At 36.8% G+C, this 23100-nt stretch overlaps 1 protein-coding gene across 1 annotated transcript in view; it reads left to right on the top strand.

The window, feature by feature from the left end:
* LOC149845193 (LRR receptor-like serine/threonine-protein kinase FEI 2) overlaps positions 1 to 23100 on the top strand; it is a 45448-nt gene that overhangs the window by 4791 nt on the left and 17557 nt on the right. The window contains exons 6-9 of the mRNA XM_089995589.1: positions 8283 to 8354; positions 8603 to 8674; positions 8759 to 8830; positions 21755 to 21852. Coding sequence (XP_089851715.1) covers positions 8283 to 8354; positions 8603 to 8674; positions 8759 to 8830; positions 21755 to 21852 — 314 coding nt within the window. The remainder of the gene's footprint in view (positions 1 to 8282; positions 8355 to 8602; positions 8675 to 8758; positions 8831 to 21754; positions 21853 to 23100) is intronic.

Below are 23100 nucleotides of genomic sequence, written 5' to 3'. Positions count from 1 at the left end.
TTTTAATAAATCTTGGGAAAATCTCGGAATTTAAAGAATCAAATAAAAAAAATAAAAAAAAAGGAAAATTAGAAAAATAGGATACCTTCTTTCTTTCCTTGTCGTTTCCTTCTTTCTTTCCTTCTTTCTGTTGTCGCACGGCTAGAAGAAGCGAACCCTCACCTTCTATTGAGGGCGTACCCTTAGCTAAGACTTGAAAAAAACCCTGTCTTGTCTGTTGAGTAATTGTAGACAGTGTTATCAATATCATATCGTATCGTATGATACAATATTGTGTATCATATTATCGCTAGCCATGCAATACTATATACCCCCTTGAATCGGAAAATGCAGTGTATCGAACTGTATCATACTGTATCGTAAGATACAACTATTTTCACTTTTTTGTTGAAAATTTTCAGGTAATTTATTTTAGATTCTTTTGCACTTTTAGCGACTACTTTTTACATAAATAAGGCTTTAGTAGAGTCTTATTCACTTATTTCATTAGCTATAGGAACAAAAATGTAGAATTTTTCTTCTTAATTTATTGTGATTAGCGAAGACAAGAAAGAAGAGAAGTATTATTATGAAAGAGCATGCATTATTCAACTTTTGTGTTTATTGTAATTAGTGAAAGACATTATGAAACTAATTAGCTGTTAGTTTGTTACAATATTGTTTCACATATTATAGTAGTACATGTGTATTTTTAATTGTTCATAGTGCTTAAATTTGATTTCATTTTTTCTATTTTTTTTTTTGTTTTTTTTATAATTTGATTTTTTTTGTGATTTTTAAAATAGGTGTTTTCTGTATCTTAAGATACAATACAACTGTGTTGCCAGCCCTTTCAATACGGGTTCCAATACAATAATTACAACATTGATTGCAGACACACTAATATCATGATACTATCACAGTATATAAACATATATGTGTACATGTATATATTGCTGATGTTTTTGAAATATCGAAAGATTTTTCCTTTAAAAATGTTTTTCTATTTTACATCAATAATTTCACGATATGATAATTTAGATATATCGTCGATATCTGTGACTATGCACTGAAGTAACCTTGCACTTGCAGGCCTTATTTTTTATAAGAATTTTGTTTTCTTCACATTAGAGTAGATTCTCTTTGATTTAATATCAATTTTTGTATGCATGCTTACATGCATGCATGTATGTATGTGTATGTGTATGTTGCATGCATGTTTATGTCTACTTATGTGCTTGCATGTATGAGTGTAGCATACTGTTATGGGTCTCTACTTATGACAGTTAATGCTTGTATGTGCCCAACTGTCAATTTAGTAACTTCATTATAATGTGGTATTTATCCTTATGAAATTATGTCAATGGTATTTTAGTCTCTGTTGTTAGCTTACCATTTCATTTATAACTTGATTTGATCTTAGAATCCACTATATCAAGTAAGAGACACTTTGAGATTTGTGTCACTAAATGAAAAGGAGGTATTTTGAAGGTGAGGTCTTAGTCCAAATATCTTCTTTGTAGAACCGGGATGGTGCATTATATAACTAGTGCTATGCATTTACACATGCACAACTCAAGAACCATCCATGTCCCAATCGGTTTTTGGTGTCTCATTTGGATCAACATGATTCACTTTGGTCATAGGTTTATTGGATCATTTTAGTGAGGAGATTTAGCTTAGGCTTGCTCTTGCTTGCAATGGAATCACAGTTTCTCATTGAGGCTGAACTTTGATTATAGACTGTATTGAACTTGATCATTCTGGAAATAGCTAAAAGAATAGCCCATATCACTCATCATGACCTTCTACAGGTGAAATCATTTTGCTGGACTAAATCAACTAGTAAACTTGTAACGCCCCCAAAATTTTAACCTTAATTATTGTTCAAATATTGAAATTTCGAGACCAACTTTTTTTTGATAAGTATAAGTAAATCAGATCTTATAATATGGAAACGATTTTAAAAAACGGTTAAGACTTTGGGCAGGGTTACACTAAAGATAACAATCAAAACAAAATGTATGAGATATATACATTTCAAACCAAATACAATATAAGACTGAAATATGAAGAGTTTTAATTTTATTTTAAATCAGAGTATAAAAACAATAGTTCAATCTCTACATGATCAAGTACTTAAAACGAAAAGATCATGTTTATCACGATCGCAAGGTAATAGTGGACCATCAGGATGCAGCTCAACCAGTCATTCGCTTCAAATACTCATCATACTTTACCTGCATTACCTGTTCCCATAAAACAAGGTCAGCCTTGCTAAAGTCTGGTAGAGCAACCCAAATTTAAACTTAAAGAAAACATATCAAGCATTTAAAGGTAAAGATATGATATATTATTCATCAATCGTCAGGTGATAGATAAGGGAATAACGTCCTATGAGTCATTCATTTCAAGCATTCAAACATAAAGCATTTAGAAGCATTTCATTACTTAATATTTTATTCAACCTTAACTCACACAATAAAGCATAATCTATATTCATTCAAGTCATTGCATCTATATATATATATATATACATGCATTTAAGACATTCAGATCATTGCATCATTTTCATATGCATTCATAATTCTTATAAACAATAAGTCAAATCACATTTGATCATTCCAGCGTGAAACACATGCACGTAACTTCTAAATAATTTAGTTAGATATTCATAATACACATCAATCATGATACATAGGTGTGATATATTCACTCAGACAATCATAATGCAATCATTTGCAATAAAACTATGTAGGCGTTAAGTATCATTCACCTAATAAGTCAACCTAGTCATCTGTAGGCGTGATGTGTCATTTACCTATGTGCTAACATAAGCGTCACAATCGTAACCTCATATCAAGATCTAAAATCAATAAGGATTTGATTCTCACATCTCAGTTCAGCATGTAATCATGCTACAACAGAAAAGCTAAATCTATAGAATCATAATTGGCGATCTCAACAAACTCAGAAGATCATCACAATTCATCACAACATTTTATTTAATCATATAAATATTCATAAGATCTACGCCGGATCGCCTGGTCTGAGAAATGTATAACCTCACAAGGAGTTACCGCCTTAGACGGAGGGTTTTCCTGGTATTGGACAATGCACTTCCTCACAGGAATATACCGTCTTCACGGGCTACCCGCTCTTGGACAATGCACTTCCTCACAGAGACTTACCGCTCTAGCCGGATTACCTGTTCTGGTCATACGCACCCTCATAGAGAATCCTTTGAGAACACTTCCTCAACGGGTACCATATCCAATGAAAACTATTGTGATACAATTGACCACTCTCAGGGTCGATAACCACCAACACGGGCACAAACATGCATACAATTAATATGCATCACATCATACATCAATTCATATGACACTTAAATAATAAAATCACATATTTAACTAATAAGGTTCCATGAACCATAGTTCACTATTGAACTTAAACATTTATCTCATGCATTCATAATATCATATTACGTGACATTTAAATCATATCATACAGAAGCATATTATCCTACACGTCATATCATTGTCATAAAGAACATTGCATTTCGTAAATTGAATATCGAAGCATGCGTAAACAAAACATGAGTTCTATGCATGCATACGTGAACATGCACATTTCATAATACGAAACAACTAAACCTCAACATACGTAACTCCTACATAGTTCGTGTTATGCACACAAAATTCAAGTCATATATGCATTGTTTCACCGCATGAATCAATATGCAAAGCAATCATTTAATGCATAATGTCTCACACATAGTATATATATATACATATATTAATAATATTCACACAAATCATGGTTCGTTCATGAGAGCACGTGACGTATCAGTCCATGCATAACGGTATTTGCATAATCGTATCATGAACATGATTCTATCGCTCATGCTTTCATGCATGATTACACATTTATTATTTCACACTAGCATTCAATATGGTCATGTTAAACACATCAATTTATGCAACATTCATTCACACAAATGCATGCTCAAACATGTACCTGCAACAAACACATTCCATGTTCCGGTATCTAAAATCATGACGAGCATGATCTCCGAACTACAAAAAAATCACTTCTATTCTCATACATTCAAATCATGCAATATGATCTCCGAACTACAATCACAATAGTCTTAGATATCCACAACTAAGTGGTCTGTGTTAGCATGAAAGTGTTGCATATAATAAAAATAAATTTATTGGGTGATGCATTTGCATCACGTACTTACCTCGGGCATTTATCAGATTTGCATTTCGCATTGCATTGCATTCAATGCACATTGGCTTATAGCTGTTTTGATACTTAGCGTAAGTATCACACTTTTAGTATATCCTGCACTCAAATTAGTTAAACATATAGGCAATCATAGCACCCCTAGATATCCACAACTATGTGCGGTTTGTGCGCATAACTTGTATTTGCAATTCAGTAAAGTATTTAGCACAACATCATGCTTACACAATTAGTGCCTAAACATGCTCTCTACAAGTCCAATTAAGAAAAATTACTTCAATAATTTAAAGAACAACAAATCAAAACCCAAAAGATTGAAGGGTTTAGAAATTCTCAAAGGCCACTACCCAAGCAATACAACGAACCATTTCTGTGCGATCACAAATGCCAAAAACTAAAAAAATGCCAATTATACAAAGATTAACAAAAAATGGCAGATTACCCTATAAACCATTACCAAGCGCCACGTAACACACAAATACACTCCAATAATTTACAAACTCTATTAAAAATATATTTAAATATAATTTATATATAAATAGTGATTTATAACTCGAAATAGTTCTATAAATGCAAATTATGCCCTGATTGGCCAGAAATGAACAAATGAATATGTAATATATCAATAAATGAAATTCAAAAGCTAGAAATACATTTCTAATTTGGAGATAAAAAAATAAGTTCTTTATTTATTAATAATCCTTAAAAATTATGGGTTTTACAAGACTCGATGGTCACTCCTTACTTGAAGAGACAACATAATGAACATAGAGAGAACCCAACAAGGTTACCCAAAAAGATATACCAAACAGTTAAAGGATGCGAGTTGCAAGCAATCAATCTAAATTAAGACAAGGGTGTAACAAGCATTCTCTTACCAACAGCATGAAACATTGATTACTTCACTTTGAATCCTTACTAGTTGTTAAGGAAAAACTGCATCACAAGGACATGCCACTTTGGTGGTGTGTCCCTGGTGACACAAACATGGGAACAAACATGTACGAACATTATTTTAATATTATTTATTTTTTAAGGTTTTATTTAAGTAAAAATGCATTTTTAACATTAGAATATAAAAAAATAGTTTTCTATTGATTAAAAATATAATTTTTTTGTGTTCTCATGTCCTATTTCCAAAAAAAATTTGATCTTTCAAGTTGAACTTGTGTCACACGTCCTTGTTTCCATGTATCTTTGTGACATAGGGTACAACTAGAGTTGCCTGTCGAGGAAGTAGGAGTGAGAAGTGAGGTACTTCTACAATTTTAGGAAGCGAGAAGCACAAAACGACTTAGAAGCGAATCCGGAATCGTCTTGGAAGTGAGAAGCGAAGCGAACCGAACCAGAAATAACCTAGGAATTGAATCGAAAGTAAACCAGGATTCGAAGGGAAAACGAAGAGGGAAGCGACCTAGGACTCGAGTGAAAAGAAAATAGGAATCAACAAGAAAGCGAAAATGTAATTATATTTTTTCTAATTTACCAAAATATAGGATTTTTGTTATCATTGACAAAATAAAACATGAGTATACAATATTAAAGTTGATCTATTAATCTTAAAACTGAATTATATATGCAAGTGCAACAATTTAATAAATGCATCCTGTTGCAAGCATTTAATAATTAACATATCAAGAAAAATTTATAATTCATATTCCAGTTACAAGTTGCAACCATTTAACAAATGCATCCTATTGCAAGAATTTAATAAATAATACATCAAGAAAATTCATAATTCATATTCCTGTTGCAACCATTTAACAAATGCATCATGTTGTAAGCATTTAATAAATAATACATCAAGAAAACTAATAAATTTGATTAAGAAGCGTTCATTTTTCAAGAAATGAATCAAATGACTTGTTTTTGAGGTTGTCATCTCTGCATGATAGAAAAATCAATAAACTAAAAGATTACATGAAGATATGGTTAAATTTTTAAATGCACAAAGAAATAAATACACATAACTATTGATGAGATCTAAATCATGGTGAACGGAACCACAAAAGCTAAACAAATATCTATGTGTTTGTGTGAAGAAACAACCACAAATCTATAAGTATAAACTAATCACATTTGCAACTATAAAGAGTTCAACTTCTAATTAATTTTCTTAATTAAAAAAATGAATGCACATTCTACATTGACACCACTGATATATAGAAAATGAAACATTGAATTTGAAGGTCAAGGGGAGGATTTTCTATCTACTTGGCTGTTAATATGCCTTGATCATGATCAACGAGTAAAAAATTACATTGACAAATAGAAGCTAAGGTCTGCAATGGAACAAAAGATATTCAACAAATGAGCCGAGTCAAACTGAACAAGAACCCACGCTTAAGCTGCTTAACAGCCTACTCAAACCACTATTCAACATAAAATTGATGCTAGAGCTTTCCTACAACATTCATCGTCATAAAGTATAAACGATGCTCACTACTTGAAAGAAAATTCATTTTTTATGCAATAACCAACCTTTATTCTCGATAGGGATAAAGTCACATGGAAGCTCATTCTCGTGTGTGCATAATGCATACATCTCCGTGTGTAATAACAGGTTCAGAGAGAGCAAGAGAGTGAGAGCGTCAGAGACATAGCGAGCGAGAGATGAAGAGTGAGAGGGGGAGAGAGTGAGAGATAGAGAGGGAGAATCAAAGAGAAGAGGGACAAAGCGAGTGAGAGAGGAATAGGGGAGAGTCAAAGAGAGAGACAAAGAGAGGGAGAGAGAGTTAGAGTGATAGAGAGTTACTTGAGGGCGCCCATCGCCATCGCCGGAGGTTGCCAGAGGCTCGGACGTCGGTGGAGAGAGAGAGAGAGAGAGAGAGAGAGAGAGAGAGAGAGAGAGAGAGAGAGAGAGAGAGTTGCGAATGAAAAACAAACCCTATGCGATTTGTTTTTTTTTTCACAAAAAATTCAAAAATGACCATTTTGAACTCATAGAAAACACAATTTCTTTTTCTTTTTTTGTAAAAAAGGATTAATAAGGGGGTAAAAGTCCAAATTGTTAAAAAAAGGAAACTTGCTTCCCGATTTTGCGAAGCGAGCTTCTTTATTAACGGGAAGCGAGCTTCCCTTAATTGGGAAGCACATTTCCTGTTAACGGGGAAGAACATTTCCTATTAATAGGAAGCATGCTTCCCATTAATGGGGAAGTGCGCTTCCCAATTAAAATGGGTGCTTCCCCGTGCGTTTTAGAAGCCCTGGATTTTGCGCTTTCGAAGTGCGTTTCAGGGAAGCGTGCTTCCCCACTCCTATAGGCGCTTCCGGTAACCCTGAGCACAACCATTTTATGATCAAGGCAATGTAGTAGCACATGAGAGCTCTAAAGATACTTTTAGCAACCAAAAGTGGCTGTTACTAGGGCTGCACAACAGGCAGCCTGACCCGCTAAGGAGACGAGCTGACCGGGCCATTGACCTAGCCAGGCCGGGTCAAACTCGACCCGTTTCTGACAAGCTGGGCTGCCGGCCCACGGCCCTCCCATTGGCTTGTGGGCCTATTGGACAGGCCAGGCCAGGTCGGGTCAGGCCTGACCCGATTTGATGCTTCTTCTGGTGGCCCTGACTGGAATATGAAGGAAGAAAAAGAGAAACCTAATTGCTTTTGTATGTTTGAGACACTGGTCCTGTTAGTCTTGGTCAAATTATTCTGCAAAAGCTTATAATCATCAACTGTTGCCTTTCAATTAATTTACCTTTTTAAGATTTTTAAGATGCAGTCTTTATTATGCATTGATTTTTTTTATTGCTATCTCATTTCACATCAGTGGATTGTAATCATCAACTGCTGTCTTTCAATTAATTTTCCTTTTTAAGATTAAAAGATGTGGTCCTTGTTATGCATTGTTTTTTTTATTGCTGTCTCATTTCACATCAGTGAGTTGTAATCATCAGCTGCTGTCTTTCAATTAATTTTCCTTTTTAAGATTGTAAGAAGCGGCCCTTGTTATGCATTGATATTTTTTGTTGATGTTTCGTTTCACATTACTGAAAATAAATGTTCTTCTATTAATTGATGTTTTTGCATGTTTTATCCTTTGGAAGACATTTGCAAGACAACTTTTTGAGTGGATCCATCCCACCTGAGTTTGGAAGCCTTCTGCATCTAGAAACTCTGTAAGTTAATCTCATACTAATTGTTTTAATAAGGCATATCTTCAGTTCATTTTTTTTTCAGTTAGCTTAGGGTCCATGTTGATCTGGTAGACATTTGTTTCATCTGCTCCAGATATCTGATCTTCTAGGTCTCGATGTCACCTAAGTGTTATGAAGCTGTTATTTTCCTTTTTTACAAGTACGGGAAATAATGCTTATTGAAATGACCTCCGATGTTGCCTAATTTCTGTTTATTTTTCTAACTCCAGAGATATCTCAAGTAACACACTCAGTGGATCTATTCCTACTTCACTTGTAAACTTGGTGAAACTTTCAAGGCTGTAAGTATCCTACTAATGGATTTATTCTAGCCTGTTTAATGGTTTTCTGTTATATCCTCGCTAATTGATTGATAATTTATGCAGCAACCTTTCTACCAATTTTTTGGTAGGAAAAATACCAACTGGAGGTGCTCTCAGTAATTTCACTGAAGAATCGTAAGTAATTTTAGGCCGATTGATAATTGATATTCTTCTTTGAACATTATCTCAATTGCAGAACATAAAGTGTCAGTTTAACAGGTAATATGAGGATGTAGATTAACGTGAGGGCACTGGACCATTTTTTTTCTTTTTGAAAGTAATAAGTATGACAAGTTGTGCCAGTTCCCAATATTAAATGTTACCATAATTTTTTTTATCTCGATGATACTTGATTTCCTTTTCCTGAATATTTTTCTCTCTATGATACTTGATTTCCTTTTCTTAAAGAATGAAAAACTTTCCTGACCATATGAATGAGATAGTGAAGGCTTTGAATTAGTGGCTACCAGCTTTGTATGACCTCTATGAATTTTATTGTACTCTGTGTACTGCTATATATGCTACACGGGGAAGTAGTTTTACTGTGCAACATTTTGTGCATTCTGATTAGGCATTCAACTTTCTAGTTCAGTGAGTTTTGTGAAATTGAGGAGGTAAGGATCCAGTCTCTAACTGATGTTCCTGAAAAAGGTGGAAAGGATCCGACCCGATCCACGTCGATCCATGGATTGTGTACAGCCATGTACACATATCCATAGTTATGTATTATAACCCACTTAGACTATCGGGTCTGGATACACCAGACCCGGATCCATATCACTGTGTTGTAACATTATAAAACATCTTTTAGGTCACGATTTTAAGTAATGAGAAAAGCAGAAAGCGTAACAGCTGAAAAAAAAACTTGCGTTTCTTCTTCGTCTCTCTCTCTTTTCTCTATAGGTGAAAACTTTCATGGTATCAAAGCTTAGATCCGACTCAGGCTGAGAAGGATTCCGGCAAGAGCGAGTTCGGAAAATCGAGGTTCTTCTTTCCCCTTCTTCCTTTTTTTTGTTCCCCCTTTTCCCCTTTTTTTTTTTTTTCTCTTTTGTTCTTCCCATTTCCTCCCCTCTTTCTGAAATCTACTGTGTACCCACACCTCACTTGGATTTTTCTTTTGTTCTTCCCCATTTCCTCCCCTCTTTCTGAAATCTATTGTGTACCCACGCCTCACGTGGGTTTCTTCCCTTGGTGAAACCGTGACCCACGTGACCTCTATTCACGTGGGTTTCATTTTTTTTGTGAATCTGTGATTCACGTTTACGTGAACACAGACACCCACAGTCTCTCCTTAATTTCTTTTCTTGATCTGCCTTACCTAATCTCCTCTAAGTCTGTCTTTGCACATTCTATTTTTTTTATTCTTTACTGCTATACTGTGAAACTTATCCTTTGATTATCGATTTCTATTCTTATAAAAAAAAGGGGTTCCTTTAACGTGTGAAGGCATCCTTCATCTCATCAATCTCAGTTTTTGGACTGCACAGAAAAGGTTCATAAACTGAGTTCCCTGCATCCAACAGCCTGCAATTCTAAAAAAAAAATAAAAAAATAAAAAAAATAGGCTGAACTTTTTGTGAACACTCTGGTCGACATTCTCGTTGTTTCTTTTCAAATGGACCCATTATCACTCTCAATCAAATCTTTCTTCAAGCTTCCTCAACCAACTCGTCTCTGAAAAGTTGAATACCTCAAATTTCTTGATTTGGAAGAGACAAATTATTCATTTTATAAGGAGTCAAGGTCTCTTAGGTCACCTGGACGGAACCACTCTTGTTCCACCAGAATTTGTCCCGAGAGAAGAGAAAGATGATCAAGGGGTGAGTTCGATCGTGTATGTCAAAAATGTAGAATTTCTCAATTGGGAAAGGAAAGATCAATCAGTTGTTGCATACATCACCTCAACCCTGTCTCAAGAAGTTCTAGTTGCCATTCCCGACAATTGTATTCAGACGTATTCGCAGGTTTCTCAAGCAAGGATGGTTTTCCTTAAAAGGGAATTTCAGTTGTTAAGAAAAGAATCCATGACCAGCATGGAATATTTGAACAAGATAAAGACCATCACAGATCAACTTGCAGTTATAGGATGTGCCGTAAGCGACAACGACATGGTGCTACAACTCTGAGTGGATTGGGATCTGACTACAATATGATAGTCACTTCACTATTGTGCCTTCCTGCTCTTCCTTCCTTCGATGCGTTACGGGCGAAATTGATTCAGTATGAAATGACTCTGAAGGGATTCTCCGAAGAAACTCACATCCACACAAATTCTCAAGAAGTTTTTGCCACAGGAGTGACTTATGGTAGAGGACGAGGACGAGGAGGACAAGGGCGAAATGGATACGGAGGGCGTGGTTTGCTTCCCACTCCAAATATGTCTGCCCATGCGCAGGGATCAAGATCCGCCCCCACTTGTTTCTTTTGTAACAAAAAGGGGCATATCAAGGCGAATTGTTGGCACAATCCAGAGAATAAAGGAAAAGGCCCACAGACAGAAATGAAAAGAAAGTTCACAAATACCAGAGATAGTGGAGACATCAAAGATCTACTAATATCTGCCTTGTCAGAGTTGAAATTGAAACAGAGTGATGAAGGCACTTGGTTTGTTGACTCAGGAGCAACGACTCATGTGACAGGTGATGCAGGTAAGATTTCTAATCCTATTCCTTATTTTGGAAAAAGTAAGATTGTTACTGGAGATGGATCCCACCATCCTGTTACTCATGTTGGAAAAACTGTCATTCCCATGTCACATTCCACTCTTACTCTTTCTAATGTTCTTCATGCTCCTGACATTAAGAAAAACATCGTCTCTGTCTCCCAGCTTATTGATGATAATAATGCTCCAGTTGAATTTACTCCTTTCTCTGTGCAGGTCAAGGACCTACGCACGAGGAAAACATTCGCTGAAGGAAAAAGACGAGGCAATATGTATGTCTTTGAAGAAGCTCCATGTCATGCTGTCCGCCCTGCTTATCTGAATTCAAAGCCTTCGTTAGAGTTGGGTTCATCTTCTTCTGCCAGTGTTTTTAGTATTTCTGAATGTAATAAGCCGTTCTTATGGCATAGTCGGTTAGGACATTGTGAGAGTCATTTCATTAAGAAACTTGTTTCTAATAATCTCATTCCAAAAGAAAGTCTTAATGGGAATGAGAGCAGTCATAAGTGTTCCGGTTGTCTTTCATCTAAGAGTCATGTATTGCCTTTCCATTCCATTAATAAGAGCTTCAAAACCTTTTGAGATTATTTGTTCTGATGTATGGGGACCCGCCCCAATTGTCTCTGGATCTGGGAGCAGATACTATCTAATCTTTGTTGATAGTTATTCTCGATACACTTGGATATATTTCATAAAGAATAAGTCGGAAGTCTTCTCTTTGTTTCAAAATTTTCTTTCCTTGGTCAAAAATTAATTTTCTGAGTTCATTCAATTTTTCCAATGTGATGAAGGTGGAGAATTCTCATCCCGTGATTTTGTTTATTTTCTTCGAAATAATGGAATAGGAAGAAGGGTGTCCTGCCCCCACACCCCTCAACAAAATGGGATTGCTGAACGAAAACATAGACATATTGTTGAAAGTGCCATGACAGTCATCTCCCTATCAACCTATGGACAGAAGCCTTTCATTCTGCCGTGCATGTGATAAATAGACTGCCCATGGTTGTTCTGGAAAATAAGTCTCCTTATCACTGTCTTTTTGGAGCTCATCCTAGTTATCATGATTTGCGTGTCTTTGGTTGTGTTTGCTATGTGCATATTGATCAGTCCCTGAGAAACAAGTTTTAGGACAAAGCCCATAAATGTAGGTTTGTGGGATATGCAGATGACTACAAAGGATATAGGTGTTATGAACTCATCAGCAAACGTATCATAATCTAAAGAAATATTGTCTTTGATGAACAAAATTTTGATGACGGAGCTGATGCAACGAATATGCCAACTGAAGTTTACTATCCATGGTTGAGTTCAGAACTTTTTGTTGACTCCAACGAAGCATGCTCCTCAGATTGTGTGCAGCAAGAAGAAGAGAGTTTTGAAGACACTGAGACGTCGGGATCACATAATACAGAAGAAGTACCAGGCAGATACAAAGGCATTGTCTATTCTAGACAGAGACCGACAACATCAAGCCATTCAGATCATGTCTCAGACGGCAATCCGACTCATTCTCGTACTCTTGAGGTCAGAAAATCAAACCGCATACGACATCCCATTGGCAGGTGGGTCAACTATAACAACTTCTCATTGGATTTTCAACTCTTCTTAACTGCTCTCAATAAGGAAGAAGAGCCCACTATGTACTACCAGACACCCACTTCTACCAAGTGGGTAGAAGCCATGAATGATGAAATGCAAGCCTTGCATGAATGTGGAACCTGGGAAGTTGTTCCCAGACCATCTGACAAAAATGTTGTTGGATGTAAATGGGTCTACAAAATAAAGCACAAGCCAGATGAAACTATTGAACGGTACAAGGCAAGGCTTGTTGCAAAAGGATTCACTCAAGAAGCAGGACAAGACTATGATGAGACCTTTAGTCCGGTTGTAAGAATGGGAACAATCCGAATTATTATTTCACTGGCTGTTGAACATGGATGAAAGTTGAGTCAGCTTGATGTAAAAAATGCATTCTTACATGGGGACTTAAAGGAGGAAGTATACATGGAGCACCCCCCTGGGTATCAAGAACAAAATTGTAAAACTCATGTGTGCAGGTTAAAAAGAGCTATCTATGGTCTGAAGCAAGCATCTCGCTCATGGTTTGATAGCTTCTCGCTAGAGATTCAGAAACATGGATTTTCACGTTCCATGCTGGACCACTCATTATTTATCTTTAGAAGTCAGACTGTGAGCACTCTGTTATTAATTTATGTCGATGATATTGTCATCACAGGAAACTCTGCGACCCACATCCAAGAAGTAAAAGACTTACTAGGTCAGAGGTTCAAAATGAAGGATCTTGGAGTTCTACGTTACTTTCTTGGCGTAGAAGTTGATAACCAAGCTCATGGCTTGACACTCACTCAGCACAAGTACACCGTAGACGTTCTCAGCAAAGCAGGCATGCAAGACTGCAAACCTCTGGGAACTCCGAGTGTGATTCATCAAAAACTTAGCTCTCAAGATGGAGATCTGTGTGATGACCCCACCAGGTATCGAAGCATAATAGGAATGTTACAGTACCTCACATTCACCAGACCTGATATTGTTTATTCAATCAATCAAGTGTCTTAATTTATGCATGCGCCACGTACTGGACATGGAAGCGGTCAAGAGGATCCTTAGATATCTGAAAGGGACTATTGGAGATGGATTGATATATTCACCACAGTCATATGACAAAGATGAGCACGGACTCACTGTATATTGTGATGCAGACTGGGCAGGAGATCCTGATGAACGAAGATCTACATCAGGATATTGCGTCTTCATCGGAAAAAAATTAGTTTCTTGGAGCAGTAGAAAACAAAAGGCCATCGCTAGATCAAGCACTGAGGCTGAGTATAGATCTATGGCTGCTGCTACTGCCGAAGTCACATGGATCAGGCACCTACTAACCGAAGTAGGAGAAAAGATTTCCCACACTACTTTGCTATGCGACAACCAAAGTGCTATCAACATGTCATTCAATCCAATACATCATAGTCGTGCCAAGCACATTGAGATCGACCAACACTTTGTGAGACAGAAGGTTGAAGAAAAAGAGATTGAATCTGAGTTCGTCAATACTGAGAGACAAGTTGCAGATCTATTTACCAAAGGGTTAACAAAGGATCGTTTTTGGATGCTTAAAGGCAAGTTGTTCATGGTCCAAAACCATGATCAACTTGAGGGGGGGTGAAAAAGGTGGAAAGGATCCGACTCGATCCACGTCGATCCATGGATTGTGTACAACCATGTACACATATCCATAGTTATGTATTATAACCCACTTAGACTATCGGGTCTGGATACACCAGACCCGGATCCATATCACTGTGTTGTAACATTATAAAACATCTTTTAGGTCACGATTTTAAGTAATGAGAAAAATAGAAAGCGTAAGCTGAAAAAAAACTTGTGTTTCTTCATCTCTCTCTCTCTTCCTCTCTCTCTTTTCTCTACAGGTGAAAAACTTTCAGTTCCAAAGCTACTTGAATACGAGTCTGTTTTGAATGCACTAAAAGCATTAAGATTTAAGAGTGTGTCATTAATGGATTCCCTTGTCATTTGAAACTGAAAACTATATCATGGGCTTTGTATGTTGATTCAAGCCAAAACTTGGCATACAATGTGTAGACCAGTGTTGTGAAAAGCGTCGAGGCGTAGCGAGGGCGCTCCACCAAAATCTGAGGCGAGGCGTAAAGCGGAAGCCTCAAAGTTTTTTTTTTAAAAAAAACTTAAAAAAACTATAAAAAATATCTAAAATTATAAATAAATAAAAAATTCTTTATTGATGAAGCAACAACCAACAAGAAATAAAAAATCTCAAATAAATACTGAAAAAATATGAGATTAACACGTAAAAATAACATTAATGCAACAACTTGATCTATGTAAGTATCTAAGAAATAAAACATGAGCATTCATTAAATAAAAAATTAACATTAACAACGAAATGCATATTAGCATTAACAATATCATGTCATACTTAGAAAATGCATTTTATCATTAACAACCAAATGTTAATATATATATATATATATATATATATATATATATATATATATATATATATATATATATATATATATATATATATATATATATTAGAAAATGCATGTTTTCATTTTATCGGATCTGGGTATAATTTTTCTTATAAAAATCCAGTTAAACCCAAATTTTGATTTGATACCTACATTACTTAGTCGGGTTCAGGTTTGGACCCACTCATTTTAACATAGGTCTAACTGATGAGTTGTGGAGCCTGATTCAAAGTTTTTTTCCTTGCAGTAAGGGGGTCCTGCTGCTCGTTCAGCGGGCGGGGGCCGCCCCCGACGGGGGGTCGTGGGGGGCAGCGCCCCCAGAAGAATTTTTTTTTGGGCTTATGTTTGAGACCCGGTGTCTTATGGATTAGACCCGATTTTTTACTAGCAACGTAGTTAAAACTGCGTTAAAAAACCCTAATTTTTGGTCAAATGAGGGCTTTGACCCTCATTTGACTAAAAAATTCAAGGTGTGTACGCCTCGGTTTGAGGCGCATCTCAAGGTGTATGAGTTGCACGCCTTGGGGCTGTTGCGCTTTGTACATGCACCTCAAGGCATAAAGCCCCTCGCCTTGAGGCGAGGTGCGCTTTTTGCGCCTTGAGGCGCGTTTTTAATAACATTGGTGTAGACAATCCTATAAGAAGCCCCTACACCTCAAAAAAATCAAGAGTGTGCATGAAGCCTTTAATGAATATTAGAAAATTCACCAATTCTTTTATACATAACAGATATTGAAATACCATAGAGGATCCATGCCATCACAAAGAATTACTAGCTTACAGAAAGTAAATATCATGTTTATTGATTGTTGTTTTAGTATTTTAGGCATCTTTTGGTGTGCATTCTTTATAAATGTAACATAATAAAATGAGGGCTATCATGGAATTCCAAGATTTGTTACCACTTAGGGACAAAAGAATTAGTGATTTTTTTGACATCTCCTAAAGACTGTCTATGTTAACTAGGGGTGTCAATTGGTCGGGTTTACCCAGACCCGACCTGAACCAAACCCTATAGGGTCCGGGTATGGTGATAAATAAGAAGACCCAATTAAGACCCGAGTCCAGACCCGAAGATCCGATTAATACATGGACCTAGGTATAGTTTGTGAAATTTTATACCAGACCTGGGCTCGACCCGAGTTTCGATTATGACTCGCAATTTTTCAATGTAAAAATGATAAAATATTGTTTTACTGGGTATGATCCAGGTCTGGTTTATGTAGTTCTTATTTGGTCTGAGTATGGTTTCTCTTATGGTGGGTCCGATTAGACTCAGGTCTGGACATGATACCGTACTCGAAAATCAGGGCCAGGTCTTGTTTCACCTGGGTCTGAACCAAACCCGACCCGTTGATACCCCTAATGTTAATGCACGGGAACACATACACTGCACAAACCATGCTCTTAAGTGTACTCTTTGTCATGACTTTTGCCTTAAACTTCTTGTTGCTTCCATTTGATTTGTATTTAATCTTGTAAACTCACTTAGGGCCTACAATTTTCCTATCAAGTGCCTGACTGACCCTATCTTCTATCTCTCAAGTCCCACACCTACGAAGTGTGTCATCTCTTCATTCATTGCCACCTGTCACATAGGTGCGGGTGCAGCGATGCGGCACTTTAAAAAAACTTGGGTGCGGAGGTGCGAGAGGGTATATATATATATTTAATTTTTTTAACAATTAACAACAGAAACACTAATTTTTAACAGTATTTTTTTAGTCCAGATTTGGACATTTATGACCCTGGATGCGTTGACCACACCTAGGGCCGGATTGACCGCACTGGGTGCCGCAGCCGCACTTGAGTCGCGTCGCGTCGACGCGGGTGTGACACCCTGTTGGCTGAATCCCTGTGACATAGATTGCCACCATCCACATTTGATTTGTTTTATGAAGCACTTTAGACCAATGTTGTAAGTATTGTACGATACACATCGTAACTATGATCTAACTCAATACGGTACACTTGTATCACGATACAAGTGTGTAACAAAGGGCCTAAACTTGACTTTTTTAATTTTGGGTTTTAAAGACCTCTCTAGGGCCGATTCTCTCATTTGTGTGGAGTCCTTTAAAGAAGAACCCACACACCCTAAGAGGTGTGAGAGAGATTTGGGGGCCGATTCATGTGCAAGGAAGAGGACTTTTGCGGATTTCTCACGTTAGAGTGCATATCCATCATTTTTTTACTGAAAGGAGTGGGCTAAGGTAACAAATCTGTATTCTTTGCTTCCCATTGATTTTTTTTTGGGAGAAAATGACATCAAATGATCCGGCATGGCAATGGGGCACTCAAGTAGTGAGTAAAAACTGATTGAAAATCGAGTGCAACTATTGCCACCATATTGTTTTAGGTGGTATCTCTCGATTGAAGCATCATTTAGCCGGGACACATCATAATGTTGCCCCCTGCATGTCAAGGATGTCAGATGTTGTGAAATGGCAACGCCAACAATTACTCACTGCGCAGCCCTGAGAGGATGTGTATGACGAAGATGAGCTCTCTACTTCACCCTATAACCCCTAGCATAACATCAGGAGAAGAAGAAAAAGATGATGATGATAATGTTTTAAAAAAACTTGGTTATTTAACGCTTAAGTGTTCTAGTTTCTCTTTGTAACGCCCCGAAATTTTAACCCAGATTTTTCAGGATTTTTTTTTTGAAACCAACAATTGATTCCAGGGTTAAGCATTTCAGAACGATACAGGAAAGTAAAAGCAACCACACCATTTATTTTTATTTCAATAATAATAGAATCCAACATCAGAGTTTATCACATCATCAGTCTTAAGACAAAAATTTAAATCAGAAAGCAATTAGCACCGCCAGGGAACAAATAGATCCAGTTCTGGTCAGCGCCTCATCCCGCTTCGCTCATGGACTACTCTGTGCCTGAAAATGATAAAAGTTATAGGAATTAGACTACCACGTCTAAGTAGGAAAACTGTAATTATTTTTGCAAGTAGATCACGGGTCAGGTGTGTGATGTGGATGTCGTGTTTGAATTTCAGTCTAAACATAAACACATAAGGAATTCGATGCAACAACAATAACATGCATATATCTAAATAGAAAGGTAGATTATGTAACAGTTATACTTAAGCACAAAAAAGCACTTTATGCAACTACAACAATTATGCAAGTAAGGTATTAAGCAATTAAAACAGAACTTACACTAACATGAAAAACATCTATATAACATCCATAATATGAATTCAATTAACTAATATATGCACGGTTTAGGGTGTCGTTTCATCATAAGCACCGAGTATAAAGCATAATGAAAGAGTATGCAAATGTCTCTTTAATGACTCCAACACAGTGATACCTATCTGTTCTAGTTGATGTTTATCTTTTCTTATCCCGCGGGTACACACGGACCAAGTCAACCATCACAGAAGAGAACGTTTGGGGGTATATTATTCAAGGTTGTTTTATTAACCCGAGCATTCTAACTGTGACTGAAAATCCCAAGGGAGCGGCCAGTGACCGAAAGAACCTCCCAAAGGCCTAAACCAAAACAGGATGCATCCCTAACTTCTGCAGAAGAACAAAGAACTACCACCTAGGACAAATTGGTAGTCTGGGTCCCCCAAATCCGAGGACTGGGACCAACGAGTCGCTTTACGCTCGAACAAAAACACATGTCCCCGAAGTTTTGTACCACCTACCCTCTCCAAGGTAAGCCCGAATCTGAGTGGATAAATCTTTTTATTTAGTTAACCTTTCAGGTTGTATGAGCATTTTTTCCACACCCTCTATTACCATAGTAGTAGATTCCAACTTTAGTCATTTACAAACCCAAAACCTTTTTCATATTGATTTTTCAGGAGCCCACACAGAGTGCTCCGGTACTTTTAAACCAGTCAAGCACACCACCATTGAGTATAAGTTTTTTTTTTTCTTGTCATATGAAATTTCTATTTCTAAACAATTTATCAGTCTCAAGTACCCGCATCGGGTACTGATCTTTTTATGTTGACCCAACTGATTCCTTTTTGGAATCATATTACGTAATCTTAATGGTGTCATAACCAATTTATACTCATATAAAATTTATCCACAGCAAAATAGTAATTCCAATAACCACTTAATCTATTTCTAAACAGGCATAATTTATAGGGTTATCATGCAGCCTATCATGAGTTTTAAATGCCTACTAAATGTCCAAATACATTGGCATCAAATTTATATACAACTTCTTATGAAAACAGAATATTCTCCTAATGTGCAGTAGCATCCGATCCATGTGCAACTTTATATAAAACAGAATGTCCTCACTAACCGACGACTATCTTGTTATCGAGCAAGCTGAAATAAATAAAGCCCTAATGACTTAACTGCAGTTCACTATAAAAAGTCAACCAACTATTCACTACAAAATCTGAAACACAAGCAATCATAAAAGTTTCAGCACAAAGGCAGTAGTAGTATATGTTGCTGAGGCTGAAAAAAAAGACTTGACATGGCAGCATAATCAACATGTCACACACACTTAAGGTCGTTAATTATAACATAACCAGCATGATGTAACCCATAAGTAGAAACAATCACACACAGATAGGTCGTTAATTTCAACCTAACAAACATCCAAATCAAATTTATACTCATATAAAATTTATGCACAGCAAAATAGTAATTCCAATAACCACTTAATCTATTTCTATACAGGCATAATTTATAGGGTTATCATGCAGCCTATCATGAGTTTTAAATGCCTACTAAATGTCCAAATACATTGGCATCAAATTTATATACAGCTTCTTATGAAAACAGAATATTCTCCTAATGTGCAGTAGCATCCGATCCATGTGCAACTTTATATAAAACAGAATGTCCTCACTAACCGACGACTATCTTGTTATTGAGCAAGCTGAAATAAATAAAGCCCTAATGACTTAACTGCAGATCACTATAAAAAGTCAACCAACTATTCACTATAAAATCTGAAACACAAGCAATCATAAACGTTTCAGCACAAAGGCAGTAGTAGTATATGTTGCTGAGGCTGAAAAAAAAAAGACTTGACATGGCAGCATAATCAACGTGTCACACACACTTAGGTCGTTAATTATAACATAACCAGCATGATGTAACCCATAAGTAGAAACAATCACACGCAAATAGGTCATTAATTTCAACCTAACAAACATGCAAGTATATGCTGGACATAATGTACAGGGTATTAACACATACACATGCTTGATCCCTAAAAACAGAAATCCGAAACCCCCAAATTAAAAATTTGGGGTTTTCGGTTTGGGGTTGACAGACAACCCCAACATTTGAGATTTTTTTCCCCCCTGCAAGTCGACCCATTTGGGTTTTGGACAACCCACACCCCACCCAATCCATGATCGACCTGAAAAAAATTACAGAAACCCTACCATTTTCCAGCGAAGTTGTTGCGGCAGCTACGAGAGGAGGTCGGTTGGCCTGGACAGCACTACCACTGGCGAGGTCGGCTCTTCACTGCAAGGCCTCGAGCTGCAGCCCGAGATCGGAGGGTGATTCGAGGGTTAGAGAGGTAGAAGAGAGTGAGAGAGAGAGAGAATGGGACAGCGAGAGAGGGAGAAGGAAGGGTTCGGGATCCCCCCCTTTGTAGGTGGGTGGCCTTCCGAAAAGGAAGGAAGCCCGGCGGCTGCGGCTTCCCCCTCCCCCATTCTCAAAAATGTTAGGGTTCAAAAGAACCCTAACCTGCGGCTTATCGGGGGGTTCCCCCTTCATTTTTTTTATCGGGCAGCCCCCTTATCGGTCCCCCCCCTTTGTATCCTTTTTACAGGGTGTGGGCCGGGTCCGAGTCTGACCCGCGACCCGCACTCGGGATCCAACCACATGTTGGATCCGGGTCTTATAAAAAAAAATTATGGATTCTTAATTGGATCCAAAAACCCCACTTTTATATTTATTTTATTTCTTTTCTTATTACATATTTTAATATTTAAATAGGTTTATCTTGTATAATATGGGTTCTGGATCCAAAACTTGGATCCGTGCCCAGATTCGCCCATTTTACGCCTAAAATACTAAAATTTTTTAAAGGTAAAAATTGCGGTTATTACACTCTTTGGCCGACACTTCATGGTTTGGTATCATTCTATTTACATTTTTGCTGATATCAAATTGTTTGAAAACAATCAGCATGCCACATGAGATTTTTTTTTATGCATTGCAGTGGATTATGTTACAAGCTGACAGTTTTGCTTTTCCTTTTTCTGACTATCAGATTGCTGAAAAGTGCCATCATGCAACTATTAGTTTTCAGTTTGACAGTAGAAATCAGAGCTTGTATTTCTCAAATATTGCTCATCATTCTGAATTTTGTTAGTCATGCTGTATTTACTTAATCTTTTGTGAAATAGGTTTGTTGGGAACCGTGAGTTGTGCGGGACACAAGTTGTTGTGGCCTGCAAAAGTGAGCCTGGAGCACCTTCAGCAAATTCCGAGCCTTCTGCTACAGGTATGTTGAATCTTGTAGTCCTGTCTTATTTGATTCCAGTTCTTAAAAACAAGGTAAGATGCACATTTCTTCTTTTATGTTTTGAGGATGGTTACTAAAACCAAAGTTACAAAAGAGGTGGAGCACCATGGATGTGCTTGAATGAATTACAGTAGACTTCATCTGTACACAAATGTCATTTGTTCATTTCAATTTCATGCAAATGTTCATTGCCCACAGCTTTGCTTTCCAAGAACATATGGATGTTTGTGTGTTAGCATCAATTTGGCAATTTCATCTTCTTGAAGAGGCTGTAAATTTTTGTTTTGAACAGAAGAGGAATAAACTAGAAAATAGAAAGGCGAATGATATATAAGCTAAATGGTTGACTATGTCAATCTAAATCTGTGACTCAGGCAGCTCCATTTTTTTCAGAACACTTGTGAAAAGAGAGAAATGTGGGAATTTTGATAAATTATAATAAGACTGTGTGAGGTTGTTTCTGTCTTATTTCAGTGGACCAAGTCAAAAGGTTTAACCAAATTGTTGAATCGAGATGCGGCGTCTAGTCACTCACATCAGGGAGGGCTATGCCAACTTTGAGCTCATTGAAGAGAAAAATAAAGAATAGAAGGGTCATTCTGGTTGACCCTTTCTCATGTTTTTACATTTTTTCCTAGTCCTTTCTTCTCGACATCTTCTTCATTTATTCGTTTCCTTCTCATTTGGGTGTTGAGTCTTCTCATACCATGTTATCATAGTATATAAGTTGGATGTGAAAAATGCATTTTTGTATGGATACCTTCAAAAAGAAGTATATAAGGCTCCCTCTCTCGAGTTCTTGGAAGATTAAAGAGGGCATGATTTTCTCGCAAGATAAAAGATGTAGTGTGCAATCTAAATGGGAAGGGGATTCTACTCGGACCACAGTCATTACAATATAAAAATATACACATGCAAATTGGTCTAAATCATTAGATGATAAAATATTCACATTCATTCTTATACATTTTTTTGAACATTGTCTTGGAAAAGTAAGAAAACAAAATGTTGTCTCTAGATCAAATGCTAAATCAAAATATAGGGCCATGGCACTTGAAGCTTGTGAAGGGATATGACTCTTTATGTAACTTTAAGAAGAATTGAGGGTTAAGGTATTTCTTCCTGTGACTATTATAAAAAATCAACTATACATATTGTCATTAATCTCGTGAATCATGCTTACAAAGCACATCAATGTAAATTGCCACTTCACTTGAAGAAAGATGG

Source organism: Nuphar pumila, chromosome 2 (genome assembly GCF_984573655.1).
Source record: "Nuphar pumila chromosome 2, dmNupPumi1.hap1.1, whole genome shotgun sequence".
Classification (NCBI taxonomy): Eukaryota; Viridiplantae; Streptophyta; class Magnoliopsida; order Nymphaeales; family Nymphaeaceae; genus Nuphar; species Nuphar pumila.
This window is presented reverse-complemented; position numbering and strand designations above follow the sequence as displayed.